Source organism: Hyperolius riggenbachi, chromosome 4, assembly GCF_040937935.1.
Source record: "Hyperolius riggenbachi isolate aHypRig1 chromosome 4, aHypRig1.pri, whole genome shotgun sequence".
Taxonomy (NCBI): Eukaryota; Metazoa; Chordata; class Amphibia; order Anura; family Hyperoliidae; genus Hyperolius; species Hyperolius riggenbachi.
The window spans coordinates 304978635-304996264 of NC_090649.1; the positions used below are offsets into that span (position 1 = coordinate 304978635).

General features: G+C 42.1%; 1 protein-coding gene across 1 annotated transcript in view; it reads right to left on the reverse strand.

The window, feature by feature from the left end:
- Nucleotides 1-16964, reverse strand: part of SLC2A12 (solute carrier family 2 member 12) — a 154367-nt gene extending 137403 nt beyond the window's left edge. The window contains exon 1 of the mRNA XM_068279488.1: nt 16733-16964. Within this exon, the coding sequence (XP_068135589.1) occupies nt 16733-16823 (91 nt within the window). The 5' untranslated portion in view covers nt 16824-16964. The remainder of the gene's footprint in view (nt 1-16732) is intronic.
- Between the last annotated feature and the right edge of the window lie 666 nt (nt 16965-17630).

The window sequence follows — 17630 nt, forward strand, 5'->3', positions numbered from 1 at the left end:
CGCCGAGACCCTCAGGACATAGACTCTACCGTCTCTATGAAGGCAGAGTCATGTGAGCCGGTCAGGAGCCGCTTTCTTTGGCTCCTGACCCTGTTTTTCAATGTAAGCCAATGGGAACGGCTTACATTGAAAGACAGGGCCAGGAGCCAATGAAAGCGGCTCCTGACCGGCTCACATGACTCTGCCGTCATAGAGACAGGCAGAGCCTGTGAGATGCGGTGAGAATCGTCGGGTTTGAGCGGCGCGATCGGCGGGTAGCGGCGGATGCGCGCTGCGGACAGTGATTGAGATCTACGCCCTGCCAGCCAGGAGCCCACCAAAACAGGGCGTAGATCTCAATCACTGCGGTCCAAAAATGGTTAAGCTATAAAACAAGGTAGAAATAATGACCTTTTGAACTTTCCGCCGTAAACCTTTATCCCAAGCTGTCTCTTGCTATTTCTTGGCTTTTAAAGGACAACTGTAGCGAGAGTTATGTGGAGGCTGCCATATTTATTTCCTTTTAGGCAATACCAGTTGCCTGGTTATCCTGCTGATCCTCTGCCTTTAATAGGGGAATGCTCCATCCTAATCCTATTGGATTTCTCAGTGGCTTTTGATACAGTTGACCATGAAATCCTACTCAACAGACTGCAGTAGTAATGTGGCATCAATGGCTCCGTCCTCCAGTGGTTCAAATCATTCTTGACTGCGGAGCAGTGGTTTTCGGCGCTGCTAGATTTGGGCGCAGCCGACGCCACCATAGACTATAAAGGGAATCACAACTAAGCGGCGCTCAGTGAGTAACATCTGCGCCGTTAGAAGACGGAGCCGAGGTTGCTTAAAAAACACAATAAGTCGGCCTCCAGCAATCGCTGGAAGCCGAATTATATCATTCCCCCACTATCCATGGCGGAAGTGGAGGAGCACCCATGCAAGAGCATATGGGGTGTGCCGTAGCTTTAAGATCACTGTACCAATGATCAAATGATGCAAATACAAGCGAAGCAGGCACCGCCTTCAGTAATTTAGTAGCTCTTTATTGAAAAAGTAATTAAAAATGACAAGTAACAAGGAACAACTCCTCCTTAAATAGGAACTATACAAGTGATTAACCAATCAGTTTAAAATCTTGCTGGCCAATGGGAGCACTCAGTAGGGCTGTGGACCTGATGGGGAACCGAAAAACAATGACATCACAAAAAATACACCCCCCAGCCTTGCTTCCGCCCAGCGCATGCGTACACGGCCGCCTGGATGCGGAAAAACTTACGCATTACATGTGGAAAATCATCCAGGTGCTGATATTATGCGTGCGCATAAGACCATCCGTATGTGGAAAACCGTACGCGTCCAACGCGGAAAATCTCACTCTCATGTGGAAAAAGTATAAACGTGGCATATATTGACATCGGAGGACCACCTAAAAGGCCATCAAAAAACCCAAAATGTCACTCCAAACATGAGTGGCACTGTGATTTGGCAAAAAGTAGTGTCCCCAGAAGAGTCAATGACCACTATACTTATAACCATAAAACATGAAAAATAACAAAATGCAACACATCGCTGAGCGTTCAGCATGGCAAATGGGAGTTTCCTAAAATGAAAGAAAAGAAAAAAAGGTTAGAAAAAATTTATAGGAACACAGCCGTCCCGAGCTTATCACATAGGCCAACCAGCAGAAGAACAGCAAAAAAGAACAAACAATCAAGCAGACAACTCATATACAGAAACTGAGGTCATATTCTCGATTTAACCCACCTCGCCCCATAACATTTAGTTTTCAAATCCATCATGCTTCCCTGCGTGCCAGCTCAGCCTTCCTATTAAGTCTAACCCGCCAGTCAATGGGTACACTGTCAATGACCTGCACCTTCATCTGCGCTACACTATGGCGGGCTGTATCAAAATGAGATGGCACTGCCTGTGTCATGTCATAATTTCGGATTGCTGATTTGTAAGATGCCATTCTATCTTGTAAGGGTTGGGTGGTCATTCCGACATATCCAAGGCCACACGGGCATTTAATTAAATAAACTACGTATGTGGAGTCACATAAATAGTGACCCCTAACAGTATATAGTGTGCCCGTGCATAGATGAGTGAATGTACCACCTTTGGCTATGTGGCTGCATAAATGGCAGCTCAAACAAGGAAAAGTACCAACTTTTGAACCGGTCGATAACGGATTAAATATCATAGAGGAATTCGTGGAAATAGATGGATTAAGACTACGTTGTCTAAACACTTTATCGCAAATCGTAGGGTCCTTTTTGAAGGAAAACAGAGGAGGATATCGGAATTCCGGTATCCGAGGAAAAGCACCTTGCAGGAGGTGCCAATGTTTTCTAATAATACTGCCTATTTGTTGACTACAGGCTGAGTACGTGGACACGAAGGGCATGCAAAATTGTTTTTGGGTTCTCTTAGAGCGACATGGATTAGTGGACAGGGTATGTTCTGGATAACCTCTGTCTCTAAATGTAGTTTTAATTAACTCTTTATGGGTTTCCAAGAAGTCTTGATCAGATACTATTCTCTCTACTCGTGTAATTTGTCCCCGAGGGATAGCATTCTTTACCGAGGGTGGGTGAAAGCTTTGGTAGTGGAGAAGGGAATTCCTGTCAGTAGGCTTGGCGTAAAGGGTGGTGATCAGTCTACCCGACTGCAACATCACTCTTGTATCCAAAAACACCGCCTCATTGACACTACTATTTACAGTCAATTTAATGGCTGGACAACTGACAGCTAAAGAAGATACAGATTCCATAAGGGTTGAATGTGACCCCGCCCATAAACAAAAAATATCATCAATATAACGAAGCAAACATTTGGCATGCTGGTGAAAAAGATGGTGGGTATAAACAAAACTTTCTTCGTATTGCCCCATAAAAAGACTGGCATAGGACGGGACCACATTCGACCCCATCACTGTACCTCTTAATTGCATATAATAAGATCCCTGAAAAGAAAAATAATTGCATCGCAAAATAATATTCAACAAATCAATGACAAATTTCCTCTGTATACAAGACATGTCGGAATATTGCATAAGGTACCACTTGATTGCCTCTACACCCCCATCATGTGGGATGGAGGTGTAGAGGCTCTCGATGTCCAAAGTTAACAAAAGGGTACCCTCCTCAACAGGACAAAAAGATCTTAATTTGTCTAGAAACATCCCTGTGTCCCGAATATAGGACTCCAGAGAGGTCACTAATGGTTGCAGAATTCGATCCACATATTGTGCCAAAGGCCAGCCACAATTGGTCGCCCAGGTGGCCGACATGAGTCCTTGTGGATCTTAGGTAATGTATAGAAAGATGGAGTACAGGGAGCATCTTGTTGTAAAAAGATATACAGGGCATCATTAATAATTGCGTCAGCTTTTGCCTGATTTAACACCTCCTTAATGCATAGTTGGATTCTTCTAAGTGGATCAACATCAACCTTGGAGTACACATCAACCTGTGCTGATTGTTCCAGAATCTCCTGAACATAATATTGACTATCTAGAATCACCACTGCAACCCCCATTTATTGGCGGGGCGGATGGTAATTTCAGTTCTTTTGCCAAGTTGGATAAGAGTAGCGTACTACTCCTTAGTTAAGTTGTAATCTACTCGAGTAGCACGCAAGTCCAGTTTAATGGTCTTCATATCTTCCTTCACTCTCTCAATGAACTAATCAATCACTGGGTGACTGGGGGAAGAGAAATTACTTTTGTTTCGCAAACCCGTACCAGTAAGAGATAGTAAGTCCTCCTTGGGAGTTGGATCATCCTGTCCAGAATTCCGTTCAACTGGAAATGTACCCAAAAAATATTTAAGTTTAACATTGCGAAAAAAACGAAAAAGTTCCTGATCTATCTGGAGAAAATTAGGTAAATTTGTAGGGCTGAAGGAAGGCCAAAGTTGAGGACGTGTTCCTCAGTATCAGATAAAGAGCAACCAGATATATTGACCACTAGGTTCGCATCTTTTGATCTTTCCTTACACATAGTGTCATGGAGTCTTTGCGACCGTTTGCATTTGAACCTTGCACCACCTCTCCGCCGGTGTCTCCTCTTATTGTTGGTGAATGATCCCTCGATGAGGGCAAAAAATTACTTGAGGATAAATTATTAGGTTCTGAGCCAGTCTGATGAGCTCCTCTCTTTCCCTTAGGGCGTTGCGGGCTGGAATATTTCCTATTTCCAGTCGGAATGGAGGGTCTCTGCCAGATGTAAATGTATGCCGTTTTATAGTCAGAAGTGTCTCTATGATATTTGGACCATTTGATCTCCACCACTGACTTTCTGTACTGCTCCATCTTGTTGTTTAACCACTTCAGCCTACAGCTTCGAAAATCTTATGCATCCGAGCAATGTTCACCTCCCATTCATTCGCTAATAACTTTATCGCTACTTATCAAAATGAATTGATCTATATCTCGTTTTTTCCGCCACTAATTAGGCTTTCTTTAGGTAGTACATTTTGCTAAGAGCCACTTTACTGTAAATACATTTTAACAGGAAGATTAAGATAGAAATGGAAAAAAATCATTATTTCTCAGTTTTTGGCCATTATAGTTTAAAATTAATACATGCTACAGTAATTAAAACCCATGCATTTTATGTGCCCATTTGTCCCGCTTATTACACCATTTAAATTATGTCCCTATCACAATTTATGGCGCCGATATTTTATTTAGAAATAAAGGTGCATTTTTCAATTTGCGTCCATCACTATTTACAAGCTTATAATTTTAAAAAATTTAATAAGATACTCTCTTGACATGTATATTTAAAAAGTTCAAACCCTTAGGTAACTATTTATGTAGTTTTTTTTTTTTTATTGTAATTTTTTTTATTTTTTTTTAGTACAAAAAGGTATTTGGGTAATTTTAGTTTGTGAGGTAAATAGCTAATTTTAGATGTAATATAATGTATTTTTTTAGTATGTGGGTACAGTTTACTATTTGGCCACAAGATGGCCACATTCAAAAAATTCCTGGATGCGAACGATCTCGCATCCAGGAACTAAAAGAAGAAGGTGATGGGGGCAGAAATACCGCGCTCTCTGATGAGAAAGCGTCGGTATTTCTGCCGGGGACTTAGATTGGTGAATGGGAATTATATTCCCATTCACTGATCGGGGGGGGGGGCAGCAGCAGCAGTGCCTATCTGGACGGATATTTTCGTCCAGATATGGCGACGTGGTTAAAGTGGTCTGAAACTCAGCATTTCTTCTTTGCTCTAAAATATTCCATACAGCCTTAAACCTACTAATAGTAATTAAAACCCATGCATTTTATGTGCCCATTTGTCCCGCTTATTACACCATTTAAATTATGTCCCTATCACAATTTATGGCGCCGATATTTTATTTAGAAATAAAGGTGCATTTTTCAATTTGCGTCCATCACTATTTACAAGCTTATAATTTTAAAAAATTTAATAAGATACTCTCTTGACATGTATATTTAAAAAGTTCAAACCCTTAGGTAACTATTTATGTAGTTTTTTTTTTTTATTGTAATTTTTTTTATTTTTTTTTTAATACAAAAATGTATTTGGGTAATTTTAGTTTGGGAGGTAAATAGCCAATTTTAGATGTAATATAATGTATTTTTTTATTCAATACAGGTATGTGGGTGCAGTTTACTATTTGGCCACAAGATGGCCACATTCAAAAAATTCCTGGATGCGAACGATGTTGCATCTAGGAACTAAAATGAAGAGAAGAAGTTTCCTGGGGGCAGAAATACCACGCTCTCTGATGAGAAAGCGTCGGTATTTCTGCCGGGGACTTAGATCGGTGAATGGGAATTATATTCCCATTCACTGATCGGGGGGCAGCGGGAGGCAGCGGGAGCGCGCCCGATCGCGCGCACCACACGGCTGCAGCACCACTGCCTATCTGGACGGATATATGCGTCCAGATATGGCGAAGTGGTTAAAGTATCAACATATGTTTGGTATTCACCAGCGGCCATAGTCACTTTTAATTGATCTCCAGCACTGTTGATCTTTCCGTCTATAGCGGGCAATTTCTGCTGGATGCAGGCTACTGTGTGCACCATTGCATCAAAGGATGCTTTATTCCAGATCTGCTCCCATATGGAGCAAAAATCTGCATAATTTGCAAAAAGCATAGGGCTGATCGGTGAGCGTACAGATCGTGGGATCTTCTTGGCTCGACAGTATTCTGCGAATCTTGGCGTGCAGATCTAAATCAATGTGGCGTTTACACAGAGCTTCCAATTCACGTTTGACAGATTTAATATCTGGATCTTGCAAAAAGAGTCATCCTCAGTAATCGACAAAACTCTGTTCGCTTGTTCATCAGTATAGGAAATAGTTACTGGAGATTGTCCAGCATTGCCATCCTCCATGGTGCTAGCGCTTCCTTTGTACAACTTCACAGCAAAAACAACAGAAGTGGAGGAGCACCCATGCATCAGGATATGGGGTGTGCCGTAGCTTTAAGATCACTGTACCAATGATCAAATGATGCAAATCCAAGCGAAGCAGGCACCACCTTCAGTAATTTAGTAGCTCTTTATTGAAAAAGTCATTAAAATGTCAAGTCATGGATAAAAATGGCTGTAGCGGCTGAAAGCCTGCTGTTTCAAGCTCAGTTGCTCTTTGGAGTGACATTTTGGGTTTTGTGATGGCCTTTTAGGTGGTCCTCCGATGTCAATATATGCTGCGTTTATACTTGTAAATCTCACCCTCAGCTACATTTGCGGCTGGTTTTCCGCATGAGAGTGAGATTTTCCGCGTTGGACGCGTACGGTTTTCCATGTACGGATAGCCTTATGCGCACACATAATATTGACACCTGGATGATTTTCCGCGTGTAATGCGTATGTTTTTCCGCATCCGGACGGCCGTGTACGCATGCGCTGGGCGGAAGCAAGGCTGGGAGGCGTATTTTTTGTGATGTCATTGTTTTTCAGTTCCCCATCAGGTCCACAGCCCTACTGAGCGCTCCCATTGGCCAGCAAGATTTTAAACTGATTGGTTAATCACTTGTATAGTTCCTATTTAAGGAGGAGTTGTTCCTCTGTTTGTGTATTTGGCTTCTGGCTTTGATAAAGAGCAACCGAGCTTGAAACAGCGGGCTGTCAGCCGCTACAGCCATTTTTATCCATGACTTGTCATTTTTAATGACTTTTTCAATAAATAGCTACTAAATTACTGAAGGTGGTGCCTGCTTCGCTTGGATTTGCAACACTGTACCTCTAAAATTTGGAGTGCCACAAGGATCAATCCTATTCCCTCTGCTGTTTGCAATCTACATGTTATCACTCGGTACAATTATCCAACAACAGGGCCTGACGTACCACTGCTATGCTGATGACACGCAGCTATCCCTGTCCTTCAAACCTGGTGGAACAGACCCTACTCCAAAAATAAATTCTTGCTTAGCTGAGCTACAGGCGTGGATGAATGAAAACTGGTTGAAACTGAATGCTGACAAACCTGAGGTCCTTGTTGTCCAAAACCAGTACTTGCCATCAAAATATCCTAAATCAACACCAATCAGGATTGTGAATTCACACATAAACAGCTCCAACCTTGCGTGCAGCCTTGGTGTGCTAATCGATGGGGAATTGATTTTCAGAAACCAAATGTCGGCTGTAGTCAAATCTTCCTACTAAGGAACATTGCAAAAATGAAACATCTGATTCCCCCAGAGGTCCTTCCAACCCTAGTTCATGCCTTCATCACATCACGGCTGGACTACTGCAATGCCCTTCATGCAGGCCTCCTAAACAAGAACTTGAACCGCCTGCAAGTAGTGCAGAATGCTCCTGCCAGATTGCTAACAAACCAGCCTCACCAATGTCACATTACACCAATCCTTCGCTCACTGCACTGGCTACTGGTAAATGGAGAATACTCTGCAAGATTGGACTGCTGACATTCAAATCACTGCACAATTTGGGCCCTGGATACATGAAGGACTTGCTGAAGCTGCACCACATCTCTAACAACCTCAGATCAGCAGGTTTCATAAACTCCCAGAGTGTACCTCAAAACCTTTGGAGACAGAGCTTTCTGTCATGCTGCCCCTATTCTTTGGAACTCCCTACCATACCCAGTAAAGACAGCCCCTTCCCTGGAGTTATTCAAATCCAGACTGAAAAGCCACCTGTTTAGCCTGGCATGTCTGGACTTATAGAATTCTTCCAATTTACCAATCAACCAATCATTGGTCTGAGCCATGCTTATGTGCTTTGAGTCTTACGGGAGAAAATTGCTTTACATATGTTATTTGTTGTTGTTGTAATACTTTTAGCCATAGACCCTAAACAAGAATATGCAGATCAAGTGTTACAGTCAAAACTTCCCTTCTGCTTCAGTATTACAATCCAAAACTTAATTACAGCATGTTTTTTTCAGCTTATGTACTGAGCTTATATGGGTATCACATATACAATAACAGAAACTAGCAGATAGCAGTGTGAAAGTTTTCTGCCAGTCGATGGATTAGTTGAATGATAAAAATAAGAATCAAAGCCTCTTAGTCTGTGCAGCTAATTACTCCTTCAGAAAGGTGAAAATTTCCATTGTCATAGCAACAGTACTCCTAAGAGAGTACAGAGAGTACTGTTGCTAAGGTGTGCAAATAAAAGCGATATGAGCCTGCAATCAGTTTTGGAATTTCTTGGCTGGTTGCAAATAGAAAGATATGTTTTGAAACCAATAACTCACAGACATGTGATGTCTAATGCATGTTTAGAGGATTTTTTCTTTTGTTTTCACAAAATTGGAACTTCCTTTTAAATAGCAGCTTCTGTGTTGCTAAGATTACTAGTGAATCTCTGCTGAATGAATAGTGTATAGATCCTGCAACATCTTATCCCATTGACACAATCATTGGCAACACACAGTGGTGTTAAGTGTGAACACTTTTGAACTTTTAATATCTCAGCATACTATGACCTCAAATGAGATCTGTTTTTCCTGTCAGTACTAAAACTAGATGAGAACTCAATGTGCAGAGCTGATGAATAGTTGCCAGGAAGGACTAGCTCCAGTTATCCAATGAGACTCGTTGCATTCTTTTGCCACATACAGATACGTATCTATGCATAGACAAGTTCAGGGGGGAGGGGGGATTACAGCTGCCCAGAATCCCCCCTCAGACCAGGGCTGTTGCAGTGTCTGGGGACCGGCACAAGTTGAAACACCAGAATATTTGCAGGCATCCTGCAGCTCACAGCACTACCCCCTTTTTTTCCAGGCTACAGTTGACGTAGCAGCAGTGTGTGTGAGCAGATCTGGGGAACTTAACAATCAGGTATGAGCACAGCCCTGTGCCCCTGCTGGGTGAAAGCTTCATTTTCCCCTTCATTACCAAAGTCAGCTGTCCTCATTATTATCTGTATCCAAACTGCTCCTGATTAATCCCGTTGTCGATCGGGGGGGCAGATCGGACATGACAGAAATAATTGTCAGATCCTGTCAAGGTGGCTGGCCACTAACGATCCAACTTCTAGTGAAAACTCGTTCGAGCGATAAGAAATTCTGATCGGAAGTGAAATCGTTCACTACACCATCAATGAACCAATCTTTGCTTCCTATCTATCACAACCAACAAGTAAATCCACATTTTGGTTTGACGAAAATCCAATCGGACGACGTTTTTATAATCATTCGTAATTGATTGTGCCCATCAATGGATATTATTTGCAACCAATCCGATCAGAATTTTTGATCGCTCAAATGATTTTTCGCTAGAAATTGGACCATTAGTGGCCACCTTCAGTTGGACTGGAAATTGCATTGTGTGTACCCAGCATGATGTCCTTCCATATTATTATACTGTATTGTGCATGGCTGACGGAGACCTTTCAGGAATCCCCCCTTGAAAATCCTGGGTTTGCTGCTGCTATGAATAATGTTTTGGACTTATTTGTTTAATAATTAGGATCTCATTATACAGTTTTAGGGCCTATGTGAAAAGTAGGTCATATAAAAAGCTGCATGGAATAAAAACAAGTGTCTACCAACTTTGTATGTGCTATAAAGTTATCCTTCTACCAACCTGTGTTCCAAAGTTGTATCAACTATTTACCACCTGGTCACAGCTGCCAGTAAGAAAGCTGACATTTTATGGTAATAACTGTGTAATAATGTAATATCCAGCTCAATCTATAAGAAGCCCATTGTTATTTTCCTGAATATAGAGCTGTGCCTCAGTTTACCTTGCACACAGAAACACTCTCTTACAGAAATCATCCTTATCTCATGCAGTCAGATAACATATACAGCATGGAGCACGCACTAGAACTCAGTGTGGCACACGATTAAGGTTCCATAGACAAAATTAATGTAAACCTATTAACCTTTACAGACTCTTTAAAAGAGTGTGTTTTGAGAGAACTTATAGTTAACTACTGAAGCAGAAGGGATGTTTTGACTGTAATTCCACTTAACTTTGGCCTATATCCAAACAACTCCAGATAACAATGAATACAGAGTATATAAGGATTATTAATATTATTGTAAATAAAATAAAACTACAGGTATATATAAAAAGAAAGCATTATTTATGTAAAGCAGTGATAGTTCTCTAAAGCTACCGGCTTTAAAATATATTAATGATAGAATTACATAAACATATGAAACATGTTTATATAGTGAAGCCTGTACAGTAAGGGTTTCTGAATTATTCAAGAAAAAAAATGTGGAATGTGTGAAGTGTAATTACATTACCCACTTTTCAGACACACCATTATTATATTGGCATAATGGCACTGGCATTTGCCAAAGGGTGCAATATCTTTGTCAGCAAGTGAAAAGTGAGTTCTTGAAGCTGATGTGTTCAACGAATGATAAATGACCAAGTGTAAGAAGAGTGACTTTGACAAGAGACCAAATGTAGTAGTTTGACTGGGTCAGAGCATCTCCAAACTGGCAGGTCTTCTGGGGTATTCCTAGTATCCAGTGGTTAGTGGTCCAAAGAAGAAGGTGAAAGGGCTGTCCTGCAGGGGTCCAAAGAAGGTCAACCAGTAAAATGGAGATAAGGCCCTAAGCACCCAAGTTTAACCAGTCTGGGCCAATATCACAAACGAACACGTGTAGCAAAAATAGTTGAAAAATGTAATGTTGGCTATGAAAAAAAAACACTCATTGCATTGCAGCCAGCCCTATATGGGGCTTCATAGCCACAGACCAACCAGAGGGCTTATACAGACCCTTGTCCACTGCCTAGCGTGCCAACAGTAGGAACATAAGGATCAAAACTGGACCATGGAGCATTGGAAGGTTGCTTGGTCTGATCAATCACATTTTGGCCTCCAAATTTAGTATTTGGCAGCCTAAAGATGTCTGTGGATATAGTGGGTTGCAAAAGTATTCGGCCCCCTTGAAGTTTTTCACATTTTGTCATATTACTGCCACAAACATGAATCAATTTTATTGGAATTCCACATGAAAGACCAACACAAAGTGGTGTACACATGAGAAGTGGAACGAAAATCATACATGATTCCAAACATTTTTTACAAATAAATAACTGAAAAGTGGTGTGTGCATAATTATTCGGCCCCCTTTGATCTGAGTGCACTCAGTTGCCTATAGACATTGCCTGATGAGTGCTAATGACTAAATAGAGTGCACTTGTGTGTAATCTAATGTCAGTACAAATACAGCTGCTCTGTGAGGGCCTCAGAGGTTGTCTAAGAGAATATTGGGAGCAACAAAACCGTGAAGTCCAAAGAACATCCAAGACAGGTCCAAGACAGGTCAGGGATCAAGTTATTGAGAAATTTAAAGCAGGCTTAGGCTACAAAAAGATTTCCAAAGCTTTGAACATCCCAAGGAGCACTGTTCAAGCGATCATTCAGACATGGAAGTATGGCACAACTGTAAACCTACCAAGACGAGGCCATCCACCTAAACTCACAGGCCGAACAAGGAGAGCGCTGATCAGAAATGCAGTCAAGAGGCCCATGGTGACTCTGGACGAGCTGCAGAGATCTATAGCTCAGGTGGGAGACTCTGTCCATAGGACAACTATTAGTCATGCACTGTACAATGTTGGCCTTTAGGGAAGAGTGGCAAGAAGAAAGGCATTGTTAACAGAAAGCATAAGAAGTCCCGTTTGCAGTTTGCCACAAGCCATGTGGGGGACACCGCAAACATGTGGAAGAAGGTGCTCTGGTCAGATGAGACCAAAATGGAACTTTTTGGCCAAAATGCAAAATGCTATGTGTGGCAGAAAACTAATACTGCACATCACTCTGAACACACCATCCCCACTGTCAAATATGGTGGTGGCAACATCATGCTCGGGGGGTGCATCTCTTCAGCAGGGACAGGGAAGCTGGTCAGAGTTGATGGGAAGATGGATGGAGCCAAACACAGGGCAAACTTGGAAGAAAACCTATTGGAGACTGCAAAAGACTTGAGACTGGGGCGGAGGTTCACCTTCCAGCAGGACAATGACCCTAAACATAAAGCCAGGGCAACAATGGAATGGTTTAAAACAAAATCAATATCTATGCATTAGAAAAATAAATCCAATTGAGAATCTGTGGCAAGATCTGAAAACTGCTGTTCACAAACGCTGTCCATCTAATCTGACTGAGCTGGAGCTGTTTTGCAAAGAAGAATGGGCAAGGATTTCAGTCTCTAGATGTGCAAAGCTGGTAGAGACATACCCTAAAACATACCCTAAAAGACTGCCAGCTGTAATTGCAGCAAAAGGTGGTTCTACAAAGTATTGACTCAGGGGGCTGAATAATTACGCACACCCCACTTTGTAGTTATTGATTTGTAAAAAATGTTTGGAATGATGTATGATTTTCGATCCACTTCTCACATGTACACCACTTTGTATTGGTCTTTCATGTGGAATTCCAATAAAATTGATGCATGTTTGTGGCAGTAATGTGACTAAATGTGGAAAACTTCAAGGGGGCCGAATACTTTTGCAACCCACTGTATCTCAGTGGAGTTACCATGAAAGAGAGGCGAAACTGATTGGGTAGTGCTTGTCATTACAGACCATCTGACACAGAGACATGACATCATCACACTGTGCAGTAGGCAGAGGGTGAGTGGCTCCTGGATCATTCTCTGAGCGGGCGCCAGGCTCTAAATACAAAGTGCTACTGTAAGTGACAGCAACATAAGAGAAAAGTTGCTCATTTTACTTTGGAAAAATATACTTCTTATTGGTATGTATTTACATGTATTTTAAACTGTACAATGTTCAAGATAGTGGTGCTTAAAGCTCTAATGGAAAGCTGTTTTGCTTTTCCTACATACCATACTCTATCACTGATGTTTGGAGCTGCCATTGGAGACCATTACATTTTGACCAAATGTAATTGGGACCTTGCAAGAAAGTCCATTTTGGTAGTGAGTGGCTGTCCCTTTGTGTAGGTTTTTCCTAAATACACATCTACCTAGTAAGGAACTTTTCCTGTTAGCGCTTCATTTGGATTTGCAGTTGTTAAATAACTATTAATCAAAGCCACTGTGACTTTATCTACCTTTTCAATGCACTTTTTTCCTTTTGTGTTCATATTTATGCAGAATATAAAATCCAAAAGGTTTGACAGATTTTTAAATACCACTGTATGCTGCCGATTAGATTATTATCTACTCTTCCACAGTACGAGTATCTGCATGCAGTGTGCTGACCACAGAGGTAATTAAAAAATTCCACTAATATGAAAATTCTGCTTTCACATAATTAATTCACCAGTAGCTCCTATATATTTTTAGTTCCAGTTTAACCCCTACATAATACAGTTCCTGTGGAACCATAATTTCAATTTTAATACAGTTCTGTGAATGCTATCATCAGCCCCAGCACAGATCAGGTTGCAGGCAGGGCGATCAGACTTCCCCCCTTTTTTTCCCACTAGGGGGATGTCCTGTTGGGGGGGGGGGTCTGATCGCCGCCGCCTGTTTGTGCCTAGCGGGGGGGCGCCTCAAAGCCCCCCTCCGCAGCGCTATTCCCCCTCCCTCTTCTTCCCTCCCTCCTGTTCGCAATATAGGCGGTAGAGGACAGCGATGCGTCCTGTACCGCCTCAGATAGGCTTCAGCCTATCAGATGGCGGTGATCCCCGGCCAATCAGAGGCCGGGGATCGCCGATCTCCTTTACGGCGCTGCTGTGACAACAGCGCCGTACAATGTAAACACCAGGGATTACGTCCCCGGGTGTTTACATTTAGCCTGCGAACCGCGTTCGAGGCTCGCAGGCTGTTCACGGAGCCCCCCGCCATGAACTGACAGGAAACCATAGAAACACAGGTGCGACCAGCCGTCGTTAAGTGGTTAAATCAATTTTTCCCATTGACTATCTCCTGCATATGCCGCTCTGTAAGAAGTGAGAATAACGAGCTTCAAATTCCTCTTATAGAGAGATATGTGATGGTTTATTATTCTTTGCTTGATAATTTATCTCTGATAACTGTACAGACCTGCTGCTTGGCTCTCTGTTGGCCAACCTGATCTGTTCTATGGAAAGGTAGGAAATGAAAATAAATTTCTGGCCTTGCCAGCTGCTGAGGAGGAGCTTTGGTTAAAGTGATCACAAATGATCCTTCTATGTTAAGAGAAACTAAGGTATGTACTTATTCTGGCACTTGACGGAAGAGAGAATCTTCGCAAATGATAGGCGGTGTGTATATATGTCCCAGGTTTCTTTATGAGAGAGTAATCAGGTGAGCAAAGGAATCGACACAAGGAATTGCCTCTTTTCCCTAAGAGGACTAATCAGCTGGGAAATAAAAGCCCAATCATCCAGCCTACTGCAGCTTGATCTGGGAGAAGCATACAGGCAATATGTGTGCTAGGCTGCAAGGATATTGTCATTTGTGCTGACTAGTATGTATGAGTTTATTTACACTTGTATAGAGAGGATATCTCAGTGTTTAAGTTTAGTTGCATGGGCGTAGCAATAATGCCTGTGACCCTTTGCCATCGCAGGGGAGCCCAGAGGCATTGGGGGTCCCTCCTCCTCCCTCTCCCCAACCGGAAGTGCTGCCAATTAGCAAAAATCCCTCCCTGTTTGCTCACAAAAACCGTGTGCAGGAGCATGTGTAATTTTTTCCTGCTTCCAGATGCTGCTTCACAGCAAGAAACTCTCTGCTGCCATTTGCCGACACCCGATCATGTGACCTGCATGGGGTTCGGGAAACAAGGGGGTCCCATGCTATCATTTTTACAGGGGGCCACATTAAGTCTAGTTACGCCCCTGTTTAGTTGGTAGCTTATCCAGTGGCAAAGTTGTATATGTTTATTCTCTGAATATTTGTAAATTGTACGGCACATGTTGGTGAACCACAAAGACTGTATCTTCGGACTTGCTTGAGGCTGATGTGTTACCCACATAGGCTGTATGGGGGAACGCATCCACCTGCCCGGGATTATCGTGGACAGCACAGATGTGCGGCCCACTTACTGCACTGGATCCCGCAGATCCATTGCAGCTTGACAAGCGTAAAAAGCTCCTCTTTATAAATGAGGAGCCCTTCACCGTGATGAGCGGAGAATGGACAAAAAATGTCCGCTCTCTGTTTAAGTGGGAACGCTTTAATGTCTGCCAGTCCCAGAAGGCAAAAACAAAAGCTTCACATCCTCTATGTTAGGCTGGGCTCACATTCTGCCAGATCCAATGGGTGGATGGTCACAGTGGATGTACAAACTACTGTGCCGTCCAACATTTTCATGTCCTTTGGTGTCCATTGTAATGGACAAGTCATAGATAACTTTGCTATCTTCATGTTGTACAATTTCCATCAGGTGTCCAGAAAAGATGTGCAGGACGGGACTTTCTGTTACTGCAATGAACGCTAGACACAATGGACATATCACAACTTGTGTGAACAAATCCTATACTTAACATACGATCCATCAATATGTCTGAAAACGGTCTTGACAACAAACCTAGTGTGAACCTAGCCTTATTCTGGCTTTAGGACTAGATCATTATTGTCCCATACCGGTTAAATTATTACGGTAGTCTATTAGTATGTTTTGTGGCTGTTGACGGAAAACTGGTTGTCTGAATTAACCCCATGAAAACACATAGGGAACAGATGATTACAGATAATTATACTAGTAGCAGTAGGGTATTGTACCGTGTTAGCCATCAGTAAAAGCAAGAAGTTTTAAACCAGGATGATACCATTTATTGGCTAACTAAAAATGAATAAAATTAAGCAAGCTTTCGGCCTTGCAGCCTTCGATAATTATACCTGGTTGGACGTGAATGTAAAGCTAGCTACAGACTACAAAGGCTGTTTGTTGGAGATTCAGTCTAGTTTTCATGAGCGCATATGAGCAGTGCATTTCAGTGAAAAATAAAGTGAAGGGCTCTGTAGGAGGCATTCTTGAAACCAGGCACTGGTAATACTGGCTTTGTGAGGTAATACTAGCTTTGCCCCGAGCATGGTGCAGATATTGGATAATTGTCCTGTCCAAACATAAACAAATGGATTGCATGACCTTATATCTAAACCTACTTCATATTAGATGTTCGTTATAAAACAAACCTAACCGGTAACTGCTAAAGAACATCAGAGAGCCCAATTCATCTTCCTTCCTACAAAGCCTAGTCTTAGTAGTAGTTGCTATTCCTGGTCTGACTGTTAGGAAAAATACACAACATACACATACAAATTCTAAGTCCATGTCCTTCCTAATAAGAAGAAAAACAACCTTGCAGAGGCATAACTATTACATGCGTGAACAATGAGCACAGTCTGCGCTTCTGCTGTCACTCAGAATGTTGTTACCTGCTGTTTGTTTAAGAACTGGCTGGTGGCTGCCTTCTGCAACACTCTGTTGATGCAGGATAGGGTCCTCTGTGTTGTTCTTTGGAAGCATTGTGCTGCTCTGTATGATTGTCTCCTGGTCATACAGATCTTTAAGGTAAAGATGGGCTTTCCTTGACTGCAGCTGATGGTGAGTTTACCTTGCACAGCATGGCTTGATAAAGTGTGCAAGCTTGGTGAGAACAACTTTGTTTCTATTTCAAAATACTTTGCCCTTCAGTGACACAGGCAGGAACTATTCTTAGCAGCCTATCATAAATGGGAGGGCGGGGCCTAGAACTGCAGCTTGCTGTGCTGGCTTCTCAGGAGAAATGCCTGAAACCCTCAGCATTTTACATCCACCTCATTTGCATTCTTTTAGTGATTATTCTAACAGTGTGTGCTTCTCAAAACATTCATTATGGGATTTAAAGCTTATCTGAGCTCTGGGCTAACTGTTTTGATTCTTTTGCATGCATTGCTATATCCAGTTCTCTGCATGGTCAGTCCAAACTTTGTGATCACTAAATAAATCCTCCTGTCAAAAACTGAATGTATGTGATGGAAGTGTGATAACAAGGCCTTACTGTATCTGCTATCTTCTTCCTTATTTGTGGTCGGTAGGTTTTCTAATTCCTGTTTTTATTTTCCCATGGGAGAATATAAGTACATGGAGTCCACTGTGTTTGCCTTCTTCGGTGTATGCGAAAATTGCTGTTGGTTCCCTGAGATATCTGCCATGACTGTCATGTTATGATGCTGATCTGCTAATGAAACAAGAAATATGTTTGTTGGCTTTGCACAACATGCACAGATTCTGCCCACACATGAGGTCACGTGGGTTACAGGTTTATCTCTTTCAAGAAGAGCAAGACCAGAT